Source organism: Oncorhynchus kisutch, unplaced genomic scaffold (assembly GCF_002021735.2).
Source record: "Oncorhynchus kisutch isolate 150728-3 unplaced genomic scaffold, Okis_V2 scaffold1251, whole genome shotgun sequence".
NCBI classification, from domain to species: Eukaryota; Metazoa; Chordata; class Actinopteri; order Salmoniformes; family Salmonidae; genus Oncorhynchus; species Oncorhynchus kisutch.
In genome coordinates, this window is record NW_022263196.1 from 49370 (window position 1) to 73230 (window position 23861).

The window sequence follows — 23861 nt, forward strand, 5'->3', positions numbered from 1 at the left end:
TAATTAGGGTTGGTATCGTTGCTGAGGTCAGAGATCAATCCTTTTATGGGTGGAGGTTCACTAATTAGCGGAGGAGTGGTGACCACCTTTGATAGCTTGCACATTATTCTAAAAATTTAGAAGAAAAATGTTCCTACTTTTTTAAAAAGTTTGGGTTTGGAATTCATCGGAAGCTGCCAAGACAAGTTCAATCTATTTATAGATGTTGACGAACCATCAGTACTGTACTAGTAATGTGGAAGTTGGGCGTAGATTAATTTGCAAAAGCAAATTTAATTGATTAACCAATGCCAATGATTAATCCTACCTGGGTAGGCTATCTGGGTATTAAACTTTAATTAACCTGAGAAGTTGCTTCATCTAGGTTAATATGATAAGTTTAAAAGTGTCTCATTTGATTGGAAGAACATTAAGTTATGTTCAACAATTTAACTTATTAAATTGAATGAGACAATAATCCATACAATCTCCACTGATTGGATATCATAAGTGTAAACAGTAGATCAAATGTTGGGCACATTCAACACTGTGGCACTTCTCCCTAAGGCCAAAACCACATGGGATTCCCGCTGGGCGGGGCTTCTGTCAGTACTGGATTACTGAATGGCTTTGCAAAAACAAATTTGACGGATTCATCAATTTAATGATAAATCAGACCTGTATAGGCTATTTGGGAATTAAACTTTAATTAAACTTAAAAAGTTTACAATGTCTTATTTAGAAAACTCATCAATTTGGATATTATTTAAAATATCTATTTCAGAATGTAAATTGCCAGATTTACACGTATTAGTTCAATTGGATAAGACATTGATATCCGTTTGGATATCATAAGTAATGACTTGAGTGTGACCTGAATAATTCTTCATGAACGAATATACTGGGAACACGTCAGCGGTCAATGATTTCACACGCTGAAATCAAACGGAACTATCCGGGGCGGGACTTCTGTTCCGCAAGGCGGAGGGAGTTCAACGTAGCACAAGAAAACAAAATAGATATTTTCTCTTGTTAGCTTTAGCATGCAAGCTAAACCCTCCTTAGTGCCTGAAAATGCAGCACATATGATTCCCTTGGCAAGGGAAAGGTTTCACTTATAACGTATTATGTTAAAACCCTTTACAGCGTTTTTTGACAATGTTTTAACCGGAACAGGCGGCAAACAATGAAATGCACCTTGGTCTACTCGTGAGAGAGACAGAGATATATATATATATATCTCCTGAATTTCAATTGGCTGGCCCTTCGTCCTCGCTCGAGAAATTAATAATGACCGGGCCTACCCGCGCCTGAAACGGGCGAGGCAGAAATAGCCCTGCATTTGGCTAAATGCTCTATTTCTCCGATTTCTATAATTAGCTATATCAGCCCTCCTACAGAAAGGTATTCGCTTACGTTACCCACTGACTACGTCAGAGCATAACACGGAGGCTGGGAATATTCAGCACACACACACACACAATAATGCTTGTCTATAACACTCCAATAATGTGTACAATAACTTGACATAATATACCATCTGTTTTTCAATTTTATACAGGCTGAATCAAAATGAAAGCCTCATTCTATCTTAGATTCCTCACAGGGGGCACCAAATATGTTGTGTCTTTGGCTATGCCGGATTATTATCTAAGACATGCTATTCTATAAAATAATTTATCCGTAATTAATATCACCTGATTGAGCTAATCATGTAAATGTAATTAACTAGAGTCGGGCACCACAAAATAATATTTATAGAGCTGTTATCTTCTCTTAGAACTCTTAGAATCACACATATACATAATTAAATCATAACTTGATTACAAATTGCCGTCATAAAGGAAAACATCCCTAGCGAGCAGAACAGATATGACAGCTTGTTACACAAAGGAAAAGGGGCTGGGTTGAGTGAAAGAGCGGGAGACTGGAACAAAGGCGAAGCTGTGCTATCGTAAATACAGTATCTTATGCATTCTAAATTACCGCCCATTTGGAAAAGGAAAATGCAATAAATATTTACTCTGAGCTGCGCTTCAGTAGGTTGGTGGTAGATGGAAGACCGTGTTGCCAAACCGAGTCCTCTGTCCTTTGAAGAATGTCTCTGGTGGTCACTTGGATACGTTGTAGTAACGTCATTGTGTGGTAGATGAGATACTCTGTCTGTTCCTTCCTAACCTGCAATTGCAGCTGCGGTCGCTAACTCAACGGCTAGGAGGTATCACTTCTGTCGTGAATAAGAGTTCAAAGTTCATACCATTCGCAACCAAAGCTCATGCTGATGTTGGCTTCGTTCTGTAGTTATCTGAACCATTCTGACATAGGACCGTTATCCTACCTCATTTGAACAGGAAGTTATGTTGTCGTCAAGGCTTTATATAGGAAGGAAGAAAAGGGGTGTGTGTAATAGTTTACAATCTCTGTCTCTTCATGTGGGCGGGCCACTGAGTGAACAGTAATATCTTATGAAAACCCACATCTCACATTTTAGAAGCTAAAATCACATTTCATCCCATCACAAATAATTTCATATTCAAACATTTAAATTGAACAACAATTCCATGTCAATCTAATAACTCTGATGTGTAGACTTTCCACTGTAGAGTTTGTCATCTTATCATTGACAAGAATGTCACAGATGACAACCGAACTGACATCATATACATATATATAAGTACCAACGCATATGTTCAATTGTTCGGATTACCAGAATATAGTTCATTTTCCCCGACCTACTGATGTTCCCAGAATCTCTATGTTAACCAAGTTTTTTTTTATGTAACCTCAGTAGGTTAGAGAGAGGAAAAAGGGGGGGGAGAGGTATTTATGACTGTCATAAACCTATCCCCAAGGCCAACGTCATGACACCTGAAAGATTAGTGGAATCTGTGTGGGTAGCTGGACAGGTAGGATGACTGACAGTGAAGGTGAACAGGTGGTCACGTGTCAGGTGACAGAGGAATGGATGAGACTGAGACAGGAATTCCTTTAACCATAAAGTGGTATATTTACTGAGTAGTCTGTGCTGCATAAGAAAGGAAACAAAATAACATGTATCCAATCGAATTCATAATCAAAGATCAAATCATATCATTCATTATTAACATAATTTAGGGAATTCAACAGTCCAGTTCAGAAGTCAATAGTAATCATCCGTGAGTCATTTAGGCTCGTAACTATTTTTCATAAATCATAAAAGAATACAAACAGTGAATGGTTATTCAATCTATATTCCGCATTAGTTTGATATCAAAGTCGACCAGTTTAGCAAACAATGACGTTTCTCATTTCACCCTTTCATGTGTACATATAATTAATTTCATTACATATTAACCATATCGATTGCATAATTGGCCTATGAGGATCCGTAGGGCCATGATCATTGACAATTCACAATACACAATATGTTTGAAGCGTGCGCACCAAGCCGCACACCGCGGTAATAACGATAAGCAATAACTGATTGGCCCACTCTCCCGATCGCCACAGATAATTCAGATGAAAAGGTAACAGAGTCGGTGGACTTACGTGGATTCACGGACGCACAGAACTTCTGGATCAGACGGAGATAAGGAAGAGAAAGCAGCTAGATCAGGCGATGCAATTTCCTCCTTTTATGGAGTTGAGATCTGACGGACATTTCCACCTGACCTAATTAAAGCGCCCCTGGCCCAGCTGAGTAAATGGCAATGAACTAAAGGATTATTCCACCAACTTCATGGGCCTTTTCTACAACACCTGTTATCTATATATAGTCTAATGTAGCCTGTAATCCATGTATAGTCTAATGTAGCATGTTATCCATATAGTCTATTGTAGCCTGTTATCCATATATAATCTAATGTAGACTGTTATCCATTATTAATCTAATGTAGCCTGTTATCTATATATAGTCTAATTTAGCCTGTTATCCATTTATAGTTGTCACAACTTCCGACGAATTTGGCTCCTCTCCTTGTTCTGGTGGCGTTCAGAGGTCGACGTCACCTGCTATCTAGCCAACGCCGCTCCATTTGTTCATTGTTCCATTTGTTTTGTCTTGTTCCCTGCACACCTGGGTTACATTCCCTAATCACACTACATGTATTTATTCCTCTGTTCCCCCCAATGTCTTTGTGTGAAATAGTTTTGTTATAGTTTTGTTATGTGTTTAGTGTGATGCGCCATATTGGTTTTTCTCAGCTAAATACTTTTTCGGGAAAAAGGAACATTTGCTATCTAACTGGGAGTCTCGTGAGTGAAAACATCTGAAGCTCATCAAAGGTAAACGATTTAATTTGATTGCTTTTCTGATTTTTGTGACCAGATTGCCTGCTGCTAGCTAGGCATAATGCTATGCTAGGCTATCGATAAACTTACACAAATGCTTGTCTTGCTTTGGCTGTAAAGCACATTTTCAAAATCTGAGATGACAGGGTGATTAACAAAAGGCTAAGCTGTGTTTGAATATATTTCACTTGTGATTTCATGAATATGAATATTTTCTAGTAAGATTTTTTTGTCCGTTGCGTTATGCTACTTAGTGTCAGTTGATGACAATTCTCCCGGATCCGGGATGGGTAGTTACAAGAAGTTAAGGAACTGGCTCAACCCCATCGCTGGAGCTTGGGACCACACTTCTTGTCCCAACCAGAGAACGAGTGGCCGACAGCCCCCAGGCGTGCGGGCCCTCCACAACCAACTGTAGCTCATGAGTTAAGGAAGTCCGCCCAATGCTACAGCATCTTTACGGAACCAATGACAGCTCTCCCTGACCTAGCACAATCCACAAACACTGCCGGATCTGATCACCGCCACAAACCAGACAGATGAGGTGGCTTCTATATCCACCTCCCTCGCGGCAGAGACACTACTCCTCCAGTAAGCACAAGCAGTTAGCTTCCCTGAAGTGTGAGATGTGGGTTTTTTTCTCTCTCGCCCCAGAATATGATCAAATCCCTGGAGTGATCAGAGTCGGAGGGAGGCTGCGCCAAGCAGAAGTTTTGGACCCCGATGCTATCCACCCAATTATCCTTGACTCCAAGGAGACTTCTGGTCAATAGGAGTAGATTGCTTTGGCCCCTTGATGATCAAGCTAGGTCATCGTGTGGAAAAGCGCTGGGGCATTCTATTCAAGTGTTTGACAACTAGATGTGTCCACCTGGACCTACTGGAGAGTTTGGATACGGAAGCCTTCTTCATGGCCATACGGCGGTTTATCTCCCGACGGGGGAAACCCTACGAGATCCTGGCTGACAGAGGTACGAATTTCAAGGCAGGAGAAGCCAGGTTGGAGGAAGCCTTCCAAGCCATGGAACCCAGCCTCCAGGATCAGCTGATGGACCAACAAATCTCATTCAAATTTAACCCTCCAGGAGCTCCTCATTTTGGAGTAACATGGGAGCGAGAGATCAAATCTGTAAAGACGGCTTTACGAGTCGTACTAGGGGACCAAACTGTCACTGAAACTGTCTTGAGGACGCTCCTGATAGAGGTGGAAGGGATACTGAACTCCAAACCCTTGGGATATGTCTCTGCAGACATCACTGACCCCGATCCGGTTACACCGAATATGCTCCTGATGGGACGCCGAGATGCATCACTTCCTCAAGCCATGTATACTGATACCAACCTCGTTGGCAGGCGCCGGTGGCGACACAGCCAGATCTTAGCTGACCATTTTTGGGCCCGATTCCCCAAGTCTACAGCACAGAGGGAAATGGCGGAGAGAAATGGCCAGCCTGGAAACTGGCCAGGTAGTAATGATGATGGACCCTCAGCTGCCTCTAGCCTCCTGACCGGTGGGCCGTATAACTAAGACCATGCCTGGAACCGATGGTCGTGTTAGATCAGTGGAGATCCAGGTGAAGAACCGGACATATATCCGGCCAGTTGCCTGATTAATCCCTCTCCCTGAGATGATAGAGGACGGGGAGCCTGACACGTGACCACCTGTTCACCTTCACTGTCAGTCATCCTACCTGTCCAGCTACCCACACAGATTCCACTAATCTTTCAGGTGTCATGACGTTGGCCTTGGGGATAGGTTTATGACAGTCATAAATACCTCTCCCCCCCTTTTTCCTCTCTCTAACCTACTGAGGTTACATAAAAAAAAACTTGGTTAACATAGAGATTCTGGGAACATCAGTAGGTCGGGGAAAATGAACTATATTCTGGTAATCCGAACAATTGAACATATGCGTTGGTACTTAATGAATATGATGTCAGTTCGGTTGTCATCTGTGACATTCTTGTCAATGATAAGATGACAAACTCTACAGTGGAAAGTCTACACATCAGAGTTATTAGATTGACATGGAATTGTTGTTCAATTTAAATGTTTGAATATGAAATTATTTGTGATGGGATGAAATGTGATTTTAGCTTCTAAAATGTGAGATGTGGGTTTTCATAAGATATTACTGTTCACTCAGTGGCCCGCCCACATGAAGAGACAGAGATTGTAAACTATTACACACACCCCTTTTCTTCCTTCCTATATAAAGCCTTGACGACAACATAACTTCCTGTTCAAATGAGGTAGGATAACGGTCCTATGTCAGAATGGTTCAGATAACTACAGAACGAAGCCAACATCAGCATGAGCTTTGGTTGCGAATGGTATGAACTTTGAACTCTTATTCACGACAGAAGTGATACCTCCTAGCCGTTGAGTTAGCGACCGCAGCTGCAATTGCAGGTTAGGAAGGAACAGACAGAGTATCTCATCTACCACACAATGACGTTACTACAACGTATCCAAGTGACCACCAGAGACATTCTTCAAAGGACAGAGGACTCGGTTTGGCAACACGGTCTTCCATCTACCACCAACCTACTGAAGCGCAGCTCAGAGTAAATATTTATTGCATTTTCCTTTTCCAAATGGGCGGTAATTTAGAATGCATAAGATACTGTATTTACGATAGCACAGCTTCGCCTTTGTTCCAGTCTCCCGCTCTTTCACTCAACCCAGCCCCTTTTCCTTTGTGTAACAAGCTGTCATATCTGTTCTGCTCGCTAGGGATGTTTTCCTTTATGATGGCAATTTGTAATCAAGTTATGATTTAATTATGTATATGTGTGATTCTAAGAGTTCTAAGAGAAGATAACAGCTCTATAAATATTATTTTGTGGTGCCCGACTCTAGTTAATTACATTTACATGATTAGCTCAATCAGGTGATATTAATTACGGATAAATTATTTTATAGAATAGCATGTCTTAGATATTAATCCGGCATAGCCAAAGACACAACATATTTGGTGCCCCCTGTGAGGAATCTAAGATAGAATGAGGCTTTCATTTTGATTCAGCCTGTATAAAATTGAAAAACAGATGGTATATTATGTCAAGTTATTGTACACATTATTGGAGTGTTATAGACAAGCATTATTGTGTGTGTGTGTGTGCTGAATATTCCCAGCCTCCGTGTTATGCTCTGACGTAGTCAGTGGGTAACGTAAGCGAATACCTTTCTGTAGGAGGGCTGATATAGCTAATTATAGAAATCTGAGAAATAGAGCATTTAGCCAAATGCAGGGCTATTTCTGCCTCGCCCGTTTCAGGCGCGGGTAGGCCCGGTCATTATTAATTTCTCGAGCGAGGACGAAGGGCCAGCCAATTGAAATTCAGGAGATATATATATATATATCTCTGTCTCTCTCACGAGTAGACCAAGGTGCATTTCATTGTTTGCCGCCTGTTCCGGTTAAAACATTGTCAAAAAACGCTGTAAAGGGTTTTAACATAATACGTTATAAGTGAAACCTTTCCCTTGCCAAGGGAATCATATGTGCTGCATTTTCAGGCACTAAGGAGGGTTTAGCTTGCATGCTAAAGCTAACAAGAGAAAATATCTATTTTGTTTTCTTGTGCTACGTTGAACTCCCTCCGCCTTGCGGAACAGAAGTCCCGCCCCGGATAGTTCCATTTGATTTCAGCGTGTGAAATCATTGACCGCTGACGTGTTCCCAGTATATTCGTTCATGAAGAATTATTCAGGTCACACTCAAGTCATTACTTATGATATCCAAACGGATATCAATGTCTTATCCAATTGAACTAATACGTGTAAATCTGGCAATTTACATTCTGAAATAGATATTTTAAATAATATCCAAATTGATGAGTTTTCTAAATAAGACATTGTAAACTTTTTCCAAACTAACCTAGATGAAGAAATTCTCAGGTTAAAGTTTAATTAAAGTTTAATTCCCAAATAGCCTATACAGGTCTGATTTATCATTAAATTGATGAATCCGTCAAATTTGTTTTTGCAAAACCATTCAGTAATCCAGTACTGACAGAAGCCCCGCCCAGCGGGAATCCCATGTGGTTTTGGCCTTAGGGAGAAGTGCCACAGTGTTGAATGTGCCCAACATTTGATCTACTGTTTACACTTATGATATCCAATCAGTGGAGATTGTATGGATTATTGTCTCATTCAATTTAATAAGTTAAATTGTTGAACATAACTTAATGTTCTTCCAATCAAATGAGACACTTTTAAACGTATCATATTAACCTAGATGAAGCAACTTCTCAGGTTAATTAAAGTTTAATACCCAGATAGCCTACCCAGGTAGGATTAATCATTGGCATTGGTTAATCAATTAAATTTGCTTTTGCAAATTAATCTACACCCAACTTCCACATTACTAGTACAGTACTGATGGTTCGTCAACATCTATAAATAGATTGAACTTGTCTTGGCAGCTTCCGATGAATTCCAAACCCAAACTTTAAAAAAAGTAGGAACATTTTTCTTCTAAATTTTTAGAATAATGTGCAAGCTATCAAAGGTGGTCACCACTCCTCCGCTAATTAGTGAACCTCCACCCATAAAAGGATTGATCTCTGACCTCAGCAACGATACCAACCCTAATTATGCCAATAGCGAAAAAAACTGCGAAATTGTGAATGCTCTCCAAAATCAACCATCAACCCATCGAAATCAACAGGCTTTGTGACGGTTCTCCCCACTCTTGCACTGATGTATCGCTATAAAAATGTGACATCGGTCCAATACCACAGTGCACAGCTGAAGCATGTGCCAGACATGGCTAACATGAGGGGACAGGTGGAGAGAACTGAGCAACTATTGACAAAAGCAGGAAATGAAAACATTCTGCTAGTCGAGAAACTGCGTTTGAAATCTGAACAATTAAAAGTAATTGCAAATACTTATGACGATGAACGAGCACAAACTCTTCAACAAACTCGATTTAGCCAAAACTAAATACAATGTTGTCCACTCCGAACTAGATGAATCTGTTGAGTTATCTACAAACAGGAGCGCGCAATTTGATAACATGCAGGCAGTTTTGTTGAACGTTACTCAGAGTTCTACTCAAAATTCTGCAGACCAAAGACAATCAATTGATGAACACAATGACTAAGTTGGATGCCAAATCAGCAGAACTCATTGAAGTCGGTGACCAAATGAATGATGAGAGAACTCGGGTGATGAAGATGGAAACCTTGATTTCTAAGTAAGCGGAAGAAATCTTATCACTGAATCTCTCGCTCCGTACTCAAGACCTCTATCTGCAAACCATGACAGATAAGTTTGAGACCGAAAGGAGCAAGTGCGACACTCACGTGTCCAAAATCAGTACTCTAAGCGCTCAAGTGGACTCTGCAATGCAGCAAAATACCACCCTGAGGTACCATCTAGAGGAAATCCAGAATGGACACGCTCCACAGCGTGACTACCCATCCAAGCAACCGGAGCCCTGCACTCAAAGGAGTGAAGATGATAGGTTTCAGACATTGACTCCATCATGTGTCCCTCAGTCTTCTTCTCTCGGCCATTCGGCACTGAGTAATATGGCACCTCTTGGCCAACAAAACCAAAGCTTGGCTTCTCCTCTTGTTCTTTCGGCCCCACTTTCCCCACAGGATGAAGCCAACCCTCTCCGCCCGCTTGACGCGGAATACTTCGACAAACTCGTCAATAATTTCCCCACCTTTGACCCCATTCCAGGTCAGCCAAACGATACTGAGACGTTACTAGCTGACATAGAGGACGCGTTGGATGGCTACCCGAACGCTACGGGTTCTGACAGGGTTTACGTGTTGAAGCGAACGCCGAATAGACACGTGACAAGGTTCATTCGCCTACAACAGCAACACGTGCTAAATGACTACGCTAAACTTGCCACAGCTTTGAAATTAGAATTCAGTGGTTCTGCGACTTGCAAACATGATAGCTCACTGGCTAACACAGTCAAACAAGCTCGGAATGAACACCCACAAGCTTACTATTATAGGCTTCGTTCAGCTTTCTTTGGCCTACTCACTGAAACAGGCATGGAAGACCTGTTACCATTTAAACAAATGTTCCTGTCGAACATGTATCCTACCTTCATTACCTACTTGGGCCCTGCAGCCCATGTTGGCTTGCCTATCTTACAACTCAGAGAGCTTGCAAGCACAGCTTTTGAGGCATCAAAAGCTTGCAACGCTAAGAGCCCTGACCACTAGGTTTCGAAGTTTGATGAGGAGCACTCACTCCAGTCAGAGGGTGCATTATCAGGTATTGGAGTGTTATGAGATGACGCACAACAAAAGTTTCTACCACGAAACCATGATTCCAATATCCTCCTTGGTCGAAATAACTGTAAAGCACGTCGCCATCAAAACGACTACCGCTTCAATCGACCTGTTCACTACGTTCCTGCACCCAACCCACACAAAGTGTCAGACCATAAGGGTAACAAAGGGTTGAAGGATCATCAAAACGTAGACCAATGTTCTCCAGAAGTTCCACTACGTGAAGAACTAAAGGGAGAAACATTTGAGAAAAGGGTAAAAGATAAGTCACAAGGACTAGACGGGGAATTACCGGACACCAGGTCCGCAGGAATTAACACCCATAGCAAAGACGTTAAAATTCAAATCTCTCCCGCTCTCACTCGAGACCCTATCCAGGGCCCGCTTGATCAAGAAACAAGCCCACAGGCTTTGTCTATAGACTCTGATACAAAAGTTGTGAAGAAAAAGGTCAAACGCTTCGTTAAAGCCAAGCCCACTCAAAATCATAAAAGTCGATCTGCTTCCACCTTGAACAGAATTGACACATCATGTTGTTGCGAACGACCACTCCACTTTGTGGGGAATATGTCCACTAAACACGAATCGAAAAGCCCATACATGGAAACAGTCCTGGAGGACTGCTTAACTTGTCATGTGCTAATTGATTTGGGTGCGACAATATCACTCATCTCTCAAACATTGTTTGATGAGCTAAAAAGGTATTTGAAGCCAACTAAAAGTTGGTTAAAAGTGGAACGATGCGACACAACACTTCGAGGGGTCCCTCAGACTACCTCACCTCTCACATTGAGAGTCATGCTGAAACTACACTTCCAGGACGTATCGCTCGTTCACCCTGTGTATGTTACCAGCCTCAAAACTGTACCCCTGCTACTTGGAGCAGACTTGATGGATCGGTTACTCCCATTGATGGATTGGAAAACCAAACAGGTATGGTCACAGGCCACAGTGCCTTCTCCACCGACCACACTGTCCTCCCCTAATGCTAGCTGCAATGCAGTCATTCACAAGGGGTATCTGTCAAATGCACCCCTTGGGAAAAAGACGTTTAGAAACCTCTTGGGGCAGAATCCGATCCAAGGAGATATTACGATATCTCAACACATTCCATCAGCCAATCTGATTGACCGATCTTGTCATGATTTCGAGCCAGCTGTTTCTGTGAATGAGCAACTTCCCTCCTCCTTGCAGTCGTGCAATACTGTAGTTGAGATGCACTTCTCTTGCCCTTCGGACACTTCCGCCAGCACTGCGGCCGTCTCAGCAAGAAAAACATCGATGCGCAGAGTATACTCTGCTTCCGATGACACACCTTCCGCTTTGTGGGGGACGGTCAACCCTGACAATGACACTAATGGCGTCAGTCCAGCAACTGACCCGATGACTCCCACTGGTGTAACACTTTGCGATATCACAGACCGATATCCTCGTCTCAGTTCGCAGGTACTGAAGAGGTTGCCACACACGGACGCAGTGGTGACTGACAGACCTCGACAGCCACTGAAGGTTTTGAAGCACAAACACCAGGAGATTTGGTTGAAAGGTTACAGCCACTCTCATAATAACGCGGCCACTGACAACTCGTACATAGGGTCCGAACTTTTGTTTGCGCCTCGGATACCAACACCACCCGCTGGTGGGGGGATCCCGAGACACAAAGGGGGGGAATAGTAGCCCAGACCCATGATGAGCATTATCGAGGCCGGTGGGGGGGGGGGGGGGGTTCGAGACTACGCTACGGACAACACCGTAGATTTAGAGCATAAATCAAATAGTTGCAAACTCCCCTTTGAGAACAGTGAGGAGCAGACAGGCCCCTAGACGGGGATTATCTTAGAACATCTAAGATAGTACTGAGGTGTACCACACTGGTCTTAAAGGGAGTCCAGTGGACTTGTCCACCTCCAAAACAAATGACAACAATAGTCATTCCTTGCCATGTGTAGTAGTCACTACAAGACAACTAGTAAAATGCTCTAATCATGTATTCCAGTAGGATAACATTTCAGAATAAATCGGTAGGACAACTGGACCCCTTGAGTACCAATACCATAGTCAGTCCAGCAACACTCAGTAAGAGGATTAGTAACCTCACAAGTTAAATTGCTTTTGATAACAGCAACATAGGAGTCACTCAGAGTGCAACACGGGGAAGGGAATCTCCATTGCACTCTTCCAATGGCTTCACACGCCACTAATAAATAGAACCTCCTTGCTGAACCTCCGTTCAGGAGAAAAGTTATTAGAAGACATGAACCATGATCACACCTGTTGGGGATTAATCAGAATAGTTGGGTAACATAGATAAAATGTTTTATTTTCATTATATGCTTGTGAGTTACTTCTCATATAGAATGTATCTTGTTGTACTATAGTGGTGGCCATTTGCAGTTATCCTTTCTCTGTCATGGGTTATAGTTACTTGGGCCGCAGAGAGGGGAGAGGTCAAGCTTGTCTTCATATGTAAACATATCTTTTAAACCATGTGAAGGGATGATTGAGGGGGAACCAATTATCTCTTGGCTCCACAATGTCTGTGTGCCAGTCACTGTGTCTCTGTGATCTTGTCCAGGAGGGGTGTATTTGATATATGCCTGTTGGTGAGGTTTTGTTTTATGGTCCTGAGTGGTACCAAGAGCGAGATAAGAACATAGTTTAGGAGACAGAGCTGAACGATAATTTATAGCCAATGCTGTCTGGCTATGTGTGTTTTTGCTATAAAGGTTCTCAGTTGCAATGTGTAAGGACTCTCAGAGAATTCATTTATAGACACTGAGTTGATCTGAGAGTCACAGGGTTGTGATGGAGCTCATATAATTAAAGATGGACTTTATGATAACTCTGACTTGTGTGGTGATTTGGTAAATACAGGAAATTTCCAATACACACCACATACAACTGGTCTAATACTTAGAGTACTTCCGTCATGAGGTTAGCTCCTCCGTGGATAACATAGCTATGAAGTATACTTCTTCATACCTACCGCCACTACAATAATGGAAGACAGTGACTGGTAGTAAAACCACTACAGACTCCCTCGACACCAATTCTGACTGACCTTCAGGCATTGACTTAAATTACCTGACTACGTCAGACTCATTCTGAACAAGTTGTTATCGGCCAGGATACTTGATTTCCTTCCCTTGACATGTGTGCTTGTGTAAGCATAAACGCACATGCACAACGGAACATCTAATTAGGATTTATGCTAGGATCACTTAAGGGTACAAGCAAAATACCAGCCTTAGTAAAGTGGAACATTTATTTTGAGGCCTTTAACTCGACAGCTACAGCACTCACCAGTTTTCTTCCCAGAAGTCCATAGGTCATCCCTGTAGACTGCCCAAAACTTGTGCCTCACAGCTGTAGACTTATCAACTTAGGATAGTACCCTAAGCAACACCCTGCAAATTAGGAAAGACCTAGATATGACATTAGACAATGCCATGATAGGGTCATTTTGCCAAGACCATGGACGTAGATAGAATACAGTCCAATTAGATGATTAAGGAGGCATAACTATATTTTGTTTGGTTTATGCTTTCATTCATTTTGTTTCATTTTCTTCGGCACATAGAAAGTGATAGAGCCATAAACAACTTCCACATACAACCATCAGTTAGTGCCACAACACTGCTCATTTGGGAGTAAATGCAATGATATATTTCATGAGTGTGTGTGCGTTGTTAACATCTGCCTAAGTTACTGCCCAGATCTTCCAGTCTGGACGACCAGACGACGGGTCCGGAACGGCGAACCCAATCCGGACATCCGCTGCCCAGCCATGGAGCGGACTTCTTCATTTGCAGACACCCTACCCGGGTCGACCACACCAGAGGGGGGACTGCAACAACGATCATCAACTGGACATCTGCTGTCCAGCCATGGAGCGGACTTCTTCTTTTGCAGACACCCTACCCGGGTCGATCACCAGATGGGGACCACATCGATGGACCACAACCAGGACAACCCACGGTCATTTTTATGTTGGTTTGCAACATGCAGGTTAATCGCAAGATTGAATCCAACATGGGGGGACTGTCATGACATTGGCCTGGTGGATAGGTTTATGACAGTCATAAATACATCTCCCCCCCTTTCCCTTCTCTAACCTATTGAGGTTACGTTTAAAAAAAACTTGGTTAACATAGAGATTCTGGGAACATCAGAATGTGGGGGGAAATGAACAATATTCTGGTAATCCGACCAATTGAACATATGCAGTGGTACTTAATGAATATTATGTCAGTTCGGTTGTCATCTGAGACATTCTCATCAATGATAAGATGACAAACTCTACAGTGGATAGTCTATACATCAGAGTTATCAGATTCACATGGAATTGTTGTTCAATTTAAATGTTTGAATATGAAATTACCTGTGATGGGATGAAATGTGATTTTAGCTTCTAAAATGTGAGATTTGGATTTTCATAAGATAGGGCTGCTCAATCAGTGGCCCTCCCCTGTGAAGAGACAAGGGCTATAAAACTTTTCAAACACACCTTCCTCTCCCTTCCTATATAAGCCCTTGACGACAACATAACTATTTGTTCCGGGGATATGAGGATGACGATCCCATGTCAGAATGGTTCAGATAAAACTACAGAATGAAGCCAACAACAGCATGAGCTTTGGTTGCGAATGGTATGAACTTTGAACTCTTATTCACGACAGAAGTGATACCTCCTCGCCGTTGAGTTAGCGACCGCAGCTGCAAACGCAGGTTAGGAAGGAACAGACAGAGTATCCCATCTACCACACAATGACGTTACTACAACTTATCCAAGTGACCACCAGAGACATTCTTGAAAGGACAGAGGACTCGGTTTGGCAACACGGTCTTCCATCTACCACCAACCTACTGAAGCGCAGCTGAGAGTAAATATTTATTGCATTTTCCTTTTCCAAATGGGCGGTAATTTAGAATGCATAAGATACTGTATTTACGATAGCACAGCTTCGCCTTTGTTCCTGTCTTCCGCTCTTTCACTCAACCCAGCCCCTTTTCCTTTGTGTAACAAGCTGTCATATCTGTTCCGCTCGCTAGGGACGTTTCCTTTATGACGGCAATTTGTAATCAAGTTATGATTTAAGTATGTGTATGTGTGATTCTGTGTGATTAGTTAGGTATTTAATAAATAATTAAACCCAATTTTGTATTGCCGATTCAAATTGTTATCCAGGGTTCTTGCAGATAACCAAGAATTTACAACTTTCAGATGAGACTGAAGTAAGATGAAGATTAATGTTGACTGCTATGGATGTAAAATATTACTAGTTCTTTAAGAGTTTATTCGGAAGATAACAGCTCTATAAATATTATTTTGTGGTGCCCGACTCTAGTTAATTACATGTATTTGATTAGCTCAATCAGGTGATATTAATTACAGAGAAATTATTTTATAGAATAGCATGTCTTAGCAATTAATCCGGCATAGCCAAAGACACGACACCACTCACTACCAGTAAATTGACTCACTGTACAAGACCTCACCCCTTCACTTCACTCTGTAAGTACTTTTGACAATATATTGAAAATTAGTTTTGGGTTATTTGTTTTTAGTCATAAGTCAAATACTTGAAGGTTAATGTATCATTTTACTCGTTGTTATGTTTTGGTTGTTACATCGGGGCCAGTATTCATGAAGTGTCTCAGTGTAGGAGTGTTGATCTACGTAGGGATGAGATGATTAACCAGGGTAAAAAAGACATGCAAACAAGTATTGTAACACTGCAGTGTGTGTGTGTGTGTGAGTCACTTGCTGTTTAGACTCTCAGCTTGGGGATAGGTGCTATCATTGAACCTGGTGGTCAGTCTTTATGCTGCTGTACAGCTTGACGGACCGTAGAGGATTGAACATTTATCCTCCTAAATTTGGGGTTCTGAGAATAAAACAGCTTCAGAACAATCAATGTAGAAATGTGTGTTTACAGTACTACAGATCTGTTCCATATGTGGTTGTTGTTGTTGTTGATGATGATGATGATGATGATCATGACTTTATTGAATTCTTGAGCAAATAATTTTTGCGTCATACATATCATCTTAAATAGACAGACGTAGACAGACATGCAAAACGTCACACACATTACATACATAATGGAATAGACGTACAGACAGACAGTATTCACATAGACAACCATAAAGCACAATACAACACAACACAATATGAGCCTGGTTCATTTTCAGTAATGAGGCCCTGTACCCCATTTACAGATTCTACTTCAATGTATCAGGTGGAGTTATTCACCAGCTATAGAGTGAGTTGTTGTTTATGTTTCTAAGACTGCAGGGAGGGAGATGCAACAATGGCCTTGAGAACAGCAGGAAGAGTGTTGGTGGTCTTTCTCTGGTCTGTGACAGGTATGGTCTAATTCATAACTTGACATGTTTGTCAATCTACAGGCATCAGTGTGAGCCAATTGGCCTTGGCTTAATTCTGATACCGTTGTGTTTCAGTGGTACTGGGTCAGGATGACTGGAGTGTGAGTTACACCACTCAGAGTATCTGTACCTTCAAGGAGTCAACAGTGGATCTGTCCAGCTCTTACACATATCCCAGTGGTTATACAGTCACAACAACCTTCTGGTTTACCAAGTATAATGCTGAGGGTCCTGTAAGTCTGAGTGATGACCCAGACTACAAAGGTCGTGTGATGTACAGTAAGGATAGAGAGAATGGTCACACCCTGACAATCACAGACCTGAGAGAGAGTGACTCAGCTACGTACAAGTTCAGATTTACAGATCAGACTGGGAAATGGAGATATACTGGCGAACCTGGAGTCACTCTGTCTGTCACAGGTACGGTTACATTCAATATAGTTAAACTGTTGATTTCCATTGAGATTGGGAAATTGTCTTGGTTTGTATTTATATCTGTATAACATAGGATTTCTTCCATCTTTGTATTAGAGTGATAAGTCAGTGATAAAGGGATTTACAGTGATATTGGTTTTTTTCTCCAGGTCTTCAGGTGAAGTTGACTGTTGGATTTTGGTATAATACACTGACCTGTAGCACCACCTGTACTCTGACTGACAACCCCACCTACATCTGGTACAAGAACGGACACAAAGTAAAGGAGGACACTTCTAGCTCGTACCCAGACTCCTTTAGTGATGTAGACAGCTACTCCTGTGCTGTAAAAGGCCATGAGGATCTCCGCTCTTCTGCTGTGTGTAAGTGTGGACTTTTACATACAACATTTGTTTCAGGTTGTCAGACGATCATTATTTAATTTTCTGTGAATGTGACGTCCACTTCTGCTTTAGCTCCGTATGCTTTGCCACACAGTGTTGAATGGGCTTCAAGATATATAATCACATTCATGAAAACGCAGTCAATGGATGAATATACTTCTACCAGATACCTTTCATTATGTTTTTGCACTTGTACACCATTGCACTACTTTTTTAAAAATGAAAAAAATTGAAAAAAAACTACAAAGCTGAGGGACTAGTCACATCCTTGTTACTTTCACAGCATATGATTTTAACTGGTGAAAACTAGTTTTCCTACCAGTGTTGACTTCTTTTAGTTTATTCTTTTGAGATGGGATCACCTCGTTAGTCAGTATGTGTTACACATGTGCTCGCTTGTCCACCAGGTTAGTGGGAAGGTATTTCACCTGTGTTGGCCCAGGTGATATTTAAATGATGAAGTTTAAGAAATGTGGAGAGTCAACACCTTTACTTGATTGACTGATTTCTGGAAAAACAAGTCTTTACCTTCCCTGCTTTTGTTTTTCTCCACTTTTTGGTTTGTTTCCTGTCTTCACGTTTGGTGTAGGTTTTTTACTTTTTTCTTATCGGGCAAATATTGTGGGTGCTCGTGTCTCTGGTTCCAGTTGTTGATGCTAGTCAACTTTCAATGGACATGAGTGTCTTTCACAACCTCTCCTAGAAACTGGTCTTATTTTGGTATTTTTTTGTGACTCTTTGGTATTTCCCCCTTCTGTTTGAGTGACTTTTCTTGCAGGTGAACATAACAGCGTAAGTTTATAGGTAATATTAAGGTGTTCTATTGTCTTGTCTTTCAGGTCAAAAGTGTTGGAGTGTGACTTACACCCATCAGAAGATCTGTGCCTTGAAGGGGTCAACAGTGGACATATCCTGCTCTTACACATATCCCAGTAATCATGAAATCAAAAAAGCTTTCTGGTTTACTAAATGGTCTGATAAGGATGCTGAAGATCTGAGCTCAGTGCCAGGGTATGAGGGTCATATAGAGTACCTTGGGGATAAGGAGAGTGACTGTACCCTGAGAATCACAGACCTGAGATTGAATGACTCTGCTGGGTACCGTTTTAGATTCATAACATCCGGAGACAAGTTTGCTTGCTCACCTGTCTCCCTGACTGTCACAGGTAATCTGTCTCACATCTCACATCTATTACTGTAATGACCTTATTAAATGCATTCATACAGACACATTACATGTTGCATACCACTGTATGTGATACATACCACTGTATGTGATACCAAATGTAGTATTTCACATAAGAGGACCTACTGAACAATGAACAAAAATATAAATGCAACATGTAATGTGTTTGTTTCATGAGTTGAAGTAAAATATCCCAGAAAAATGTACATCTCACAAATTTGTTTACATCCCTGTTTGTGAGAATTTCTCCTTTGCCAAGATAACCCATCCACTTGACAGATGTGGCATTTTATGAAGCTGATTAAACAGCATTATTATTACACAGGTGCACCTTGTGCTGGGGACAATAAAAGGCCACTATAAATTGTGCAGTTTTGTCACACAAGACAGTGCCACAGATGTCTCAAGTTTTGAGGGAGTGTGCAATTGGCATGCTGACTTCAGTAATGTCAACCAGAGCTGTTACCAGATAATTTAATGTATGTTCATTTATCTGCCTCCAATGTCATTTTAGAGAATTTGACAGTGCGTCCAACTGGCCTCACAACCACAGACCACTTGTATGGCAACAATCAACAGCCTGATCAACTCTCTGTGTAGGAGATGTGTCACGCTGCATGAGACAAATACGCTTTTTGTTCATATGGAACATTTCTGGGATTTATTATTGCAGCTCATGAAACATGAAACCAACACTTTACATGTTGTGTTTATATTTTTGTTCAGTGTAGTTGAAACAGAGACCCGAGAGAGAGAATGACTCTCATTATTGTCTCTAAAATAGTTTATTCAGATTTAGGAAAGCAGTTATGACACGGAGTTACTCTGTCTGTCACAGGTAATAGATACTGTGTTAAATACTAGACCAAGATTCAATACAAATGTGCATTATCAATCTACAGACTAACGTAATTTGAATTCAAACAAAAATGAATAGTCTAGTTATTGTAGGTTCGTTCAACACATCTTGATTTGTGTTTATTCAGTTTGAGGGTCAGGATGATAGTCTGTACAGACTGTAATAGGACTGGCTTGCATCATTTCTTCAGAAGAGAACTCAGTAAATTCATACAGTATTTTCACATGTTGTATTTCTCTCCAGATCTACAGGTAAAGATGAAAACTTCACTGTTTTCAAGCTGGGTGACTCTGACCTGTAGCACCACCTGTACTCTGACTGACAACCCCACCTACATCTGGTATAGGAATGGACACAAAGTAAAGGAGGACACTTCCAGCCTGTACTCAGACTACTTTAGAGACACAGACAGTTACTCCTGTGCTGTAAAAGGCCATGAGAATCTCCACTCTCCTGCAGTGTGTGAGTGCAGATTCCACTACAGTATTCCTGCTCATTAGGCTATATTCATTCATGTTGGTGAATTACACATCTGAAACACTCATCACACAGAAAGATCTGAAAAGAATACAGAAAACCTTATATTGTCATGTTATTGTTTAAGGTGTCCGTGGTCAGAACTGTTGGAGTGTGACTTACCCCCATCAGGGAGTCTGTGCCTTGAAGGGGTCCAACAGTGGATATATCCTCCATGTATGACAGTGGTTATGATACAATCACATCAACACTCTGGTTTAGTTCTAAACAGAGTTCCAGCTGGAAGGATGAGTTGGTCCCTGAGGGACCTAACCACAGACCCAGGGTATGCAGGTCGTGTGGAGTATGCAGGAGAGAAGGAGAGAGGTCACTCCATCCTGAGAATCACAGATCTGAGAGAGGAGGACTCTGCTGAGTACAAGTTCATATTCAAACACACAAACCTCAGGATGGGGGGTACAGCTTCCATGGAACAACTCTGACTGTCACAGGTAACACTGCACTCACAACCTTCAGGTGAATGTGACTCCTGCCTGGTGATTCAACACTTTCCCCAAATTCCAGAAATCCTATTTGGAGATTAATTCGTTCTGATTCTGGGAATATTCTTGAAACATGGGGATTTTGGGAGAGTTACCAGAATTGTTGAACCCTGTTCCTGCCACAGTGACAATGCAGCTGTGGGTGTTGATGTCTTTCTTTTTTTACATTGATACAATAGGAACCTTCTGTGTAGGAAAGTCTTTGTTTATTGTAATAGATCAGGTGATTCAGGGTTTTAATGATGTTTTTTACTCCAGGTCTTCAGGTGCTGTTTAAGGATCCAACCAACATCATAGAGGGAATGTGTCTTCGTCTGTTCTGTGAGTCCATATGCTTTCTGCAGGACAACCACTCTTACATCTGGTACAAGAACGGACAACGTCTGTTCAGTCACGAGGACCAAGTACCTGATCTTAGACCCAGTCCGCAGTGAGGATGCAGGCAGATACTCCTGTGCTGTAAACGGCCAGGAGGATCTCGCCTCTGCTGCAAAAGACTCTCACTGTCAGATGTGAGTATGTGGGATATAATTCTAGAACTACACACTGAGTATACAAAACATTTAGAACACCTGCTTTTTCCATGACATAGACCAGATTTACACAACTGGTGGTCCACAGGCCGAATTTGGCTTGCGGGTGGTTTTATTTGCCCCCCCCTCGCAAGCAAGGTAAGAGTACACATTGTTGCATTATACTATGTGTACTCTTACCTTTTCTGTCATCCTCTTTACTAGATGGCCCAAAGACCACCTCAGTGTCAAACCCTCTGGTGAAATAGTGGAGGGCAGTTCAGTGACTCTGACCTGCAGCAGTGATGCCAACCCACCTGTGGACAAATACACCTGGTACAAGAAGAACGTAACCTCACCAAAATCATCAGGACAGAGTTACACCATCACCAAGATCAGCTCTGAGGACAGAAGAGAAATTACTGTGAGGCTGATACTAAATATGGACGTCTCAACTCTTCCCCTGTGGTTTGTGGACGTTCAGTGTTAGTTCACCTAATCTTCATCTATTCATTGACAATCACACAGGTCAACAACAATAAAGAATCATTAGTAATGTTACCACCCTTATCATCCCATATGTTATAGAATTATTAATGTTACACACTTATCATCCTATATGATATATAATTAGTAATATTACACACTTATCATCCTATATGATATATAATTAGTAATGTTACACACTTATCATCCTATATGATATATAATAAATAAATATTGTTCATTTTCTTCTTCCCTGGTTTCCTCTGTCATATCTCCACCCATGCATTTAGAATCTCATGATACTACAGCAGCGTTTCCCTGGTTTCCTCTATGTCATATCTCCACCAAGCATTTAGAATCTCATGATACTACAGCAGCGTTCCCTGGTTTCCTCTATGTCATATCTCCATCATGCATTTAGAATCTCATGATACTACAGCAGCGTTTCCCTGGTTTCCTCTATGTCATGTCTCCACCATGCATTTATAACCTCATGATACTGCAGCAGCGTTTCCCTGGTTTCCTGTGGTGGGGGTGGGGGCTGTCCTGACTGCTGGAGCTCTTCTAGTCAACATCTACTGCACTCTGAAGAGGTGAGTCTGACATTTACATGTACTTATCTTACACTAAGGTCAGTAGAGAGCAGAACTCACTCCGTCCCTCATTACAGGAGATCAACAGGAGGAAGTGATGCCACATCAGACACACAGGTAATAATGTCAACCAACCAAAGTTTATTTCAATACCAATACAGCAGAAAGACAGGAAGCGAAATTAATTAATGTATTTGTGTTTTATGCAGTATTGCGTATTTGTGTTTCTGTGTCTCTCTCCACAGAGTGTCCATCCTAATCCTAAACGTAAGACGTACACAGCTCTGAACATGAAGACCAGGTCACCAGAGTATGACACCCTGGCAGTAAGTCTCTTATAATGCAGTTTGTGTGTCCGTGTAATACAAGTGTTTAGAGGGAAGTGGTTTTGTAAAGTGTTTCATTCAATGTGTCTTCTATCAGAATGTGAGGGGACTTCGCAGTGACCTTCGCAGTGACACAGCCCTCAGATACTGAGCTCTCCGATTATGAGAAATGAGAAGACCCACCACAGAACCTGGACTGAAGAGACCCACCACAGAAACCTGACTGAAGAGACCCACCCACCAGAACCTGGACTGAAGAGACCCACCACAGAACCTGGACTGAAGAGACCCACCACAGAACCTGGACTGAAGAGACCCACCACAGAACCTGGACTGAAGAGAACCACCACAGAACCTGGACTGAAGAGACCCACCACAGAACCTGGACTGAAGAGAACCACCACAGAACCTGGACTGAAGAGAACCACCACAGAACCTGGACTGAAGAGACCCACCACAGAACCTGGACTGAAGAGACCCACCACAGAACCTGGACTGAAGAGACCCACCACAGAACCTGGACTGAAGAGACCCACCACAGAACCTGGACTGAAGAGACCCACCACAGAACCTGGACTGAAGAGACCCACCACAGAACCTGGACTGAAGAGAACCACCACAGAACCTGGACTGAAGAGAACCACCACAGAACCTGGACTGAAGAGACCCACCACAGAACCTGGACTGAAGAGAACCACCACAGAACCTGGACTGAAGAGACCCACCACAGAACCTGGACTGAAGAGAACCACCACAGAACCTGGACTGAAGAGACCCACCACAGAACCTGGACTGAAGAGACCCACCACAGAACCTGGACTGAAGAGACCCACCACAGAACCTGGACTGAAGAGACCCACCACAGAACCTGGACTGAAGAGACCCACCACAGAACCTGGACTGAAGAGACCCACCACAGAACCTGGACTGAAGAGACCCACCACAGAACCTGGACTGAAGAGACCCACCACAGAACCTGGACTGAAGAGACCCACCACAGAACCTGGACTGAAGAGACCCACCACAGAACCTGGACTGAAGAGAACCACCACAGAACCTGGACTGAAGAGAACCACCACAGAACCTGGACTGAAGAGACCCACCACAGAACCTGGACTGAAGAGACCCACCACAGAACCTGGACTGAAGAGACC

General features: G+C 42.2%; 2 protein-coding genes and 1 long non-coding RNA gene across 3 annotated transcripts in view; all 3 read left to right on the forward strand.

The window, feature by feature from the left end:
• Positions 1-20470, forward strand: part of LOC109884254 (uncharacterized) — a 28918-nt gene extending 8448 nt beyond the window's left edge. The window contains exons 2-7 of the mRNA XM_031818088.1: positions 16810-16887; positions 16984-17328; positions 17493-17705; positions 18566-18892; positions 20015-20233; positions 20376-20470. Of these exons, the coding sequence (XP_031673948.1) occupies positions 16833-16887; positions 16984-17328; positions 17493-17705; positions 18566-18892; positions 20015-20233; positions 20376-20470 (1254 nt within the window). The 5' untranslated portion in view covers positions 16810-16832. The remainder of the gene's footprint in view (positions 1-16809; positions 16888-16983; positions 17329-17492; positions 17706-18565; positions 18893-20014; positions 20234-20375) is intronic.
• A 65-nt stretch (positions 20471-20535) lies between these two features.
• LOC116365470 (B-cell receptor CD22-like) lies at positions 20536-21869 on the forward strand. The gene is made up of 3 exons (XM_031818089.1): positions 20536-20663; positions 21135-21302; positions 21528-21869. The coding sequence occupies exons 1-3, from the start codon at positions 20536-20538 to the stop codon at positions 21790-21792; spliced, it is 561 nt and encodes a 186-aa protein (XP_031673949.1). The 3' UTR covers positions 21793-21869.
• A 318-nt stretch (positions 21870-22187) lies between these two features.
• Positions 22188-22654, forward strand: LOC109884255 (uncharacterized). Its single transcript, XR_004208121.1, has 3 exons — positions 22188-22381; positions 22459-22498; positions 22627-22654. It is a non-coding gene; the product is annotated as an uncharacterized LOC109884255 (long non-coding RNA).
• Positions 22655-23861: the final 1207 nt, after the last annotated feature.

Coding starts and splice junctions, on each gene's coding strand:
- LOC116365470 (XM_031818089.1), top strand. CDS start 20,536: ATGAGTTGGTCCCTGAGGGACCTAACCACAGACCCAGGGTATGCAGGT. Junction 20,664..21,134: donor AGAGAGGAGGACTCTGCTGA/GTACAAGTTCAT, acceptor TGCTTTCTGCAG/GACAACCACTCTTACATCTG. Junction 21,303..21,527: donor AAAGACTCTCACTGTCAGAT/GTGAGTATGTGG, acceptor CCTCTTTACTAG/ATGGCCCAAAGACCACCTCA.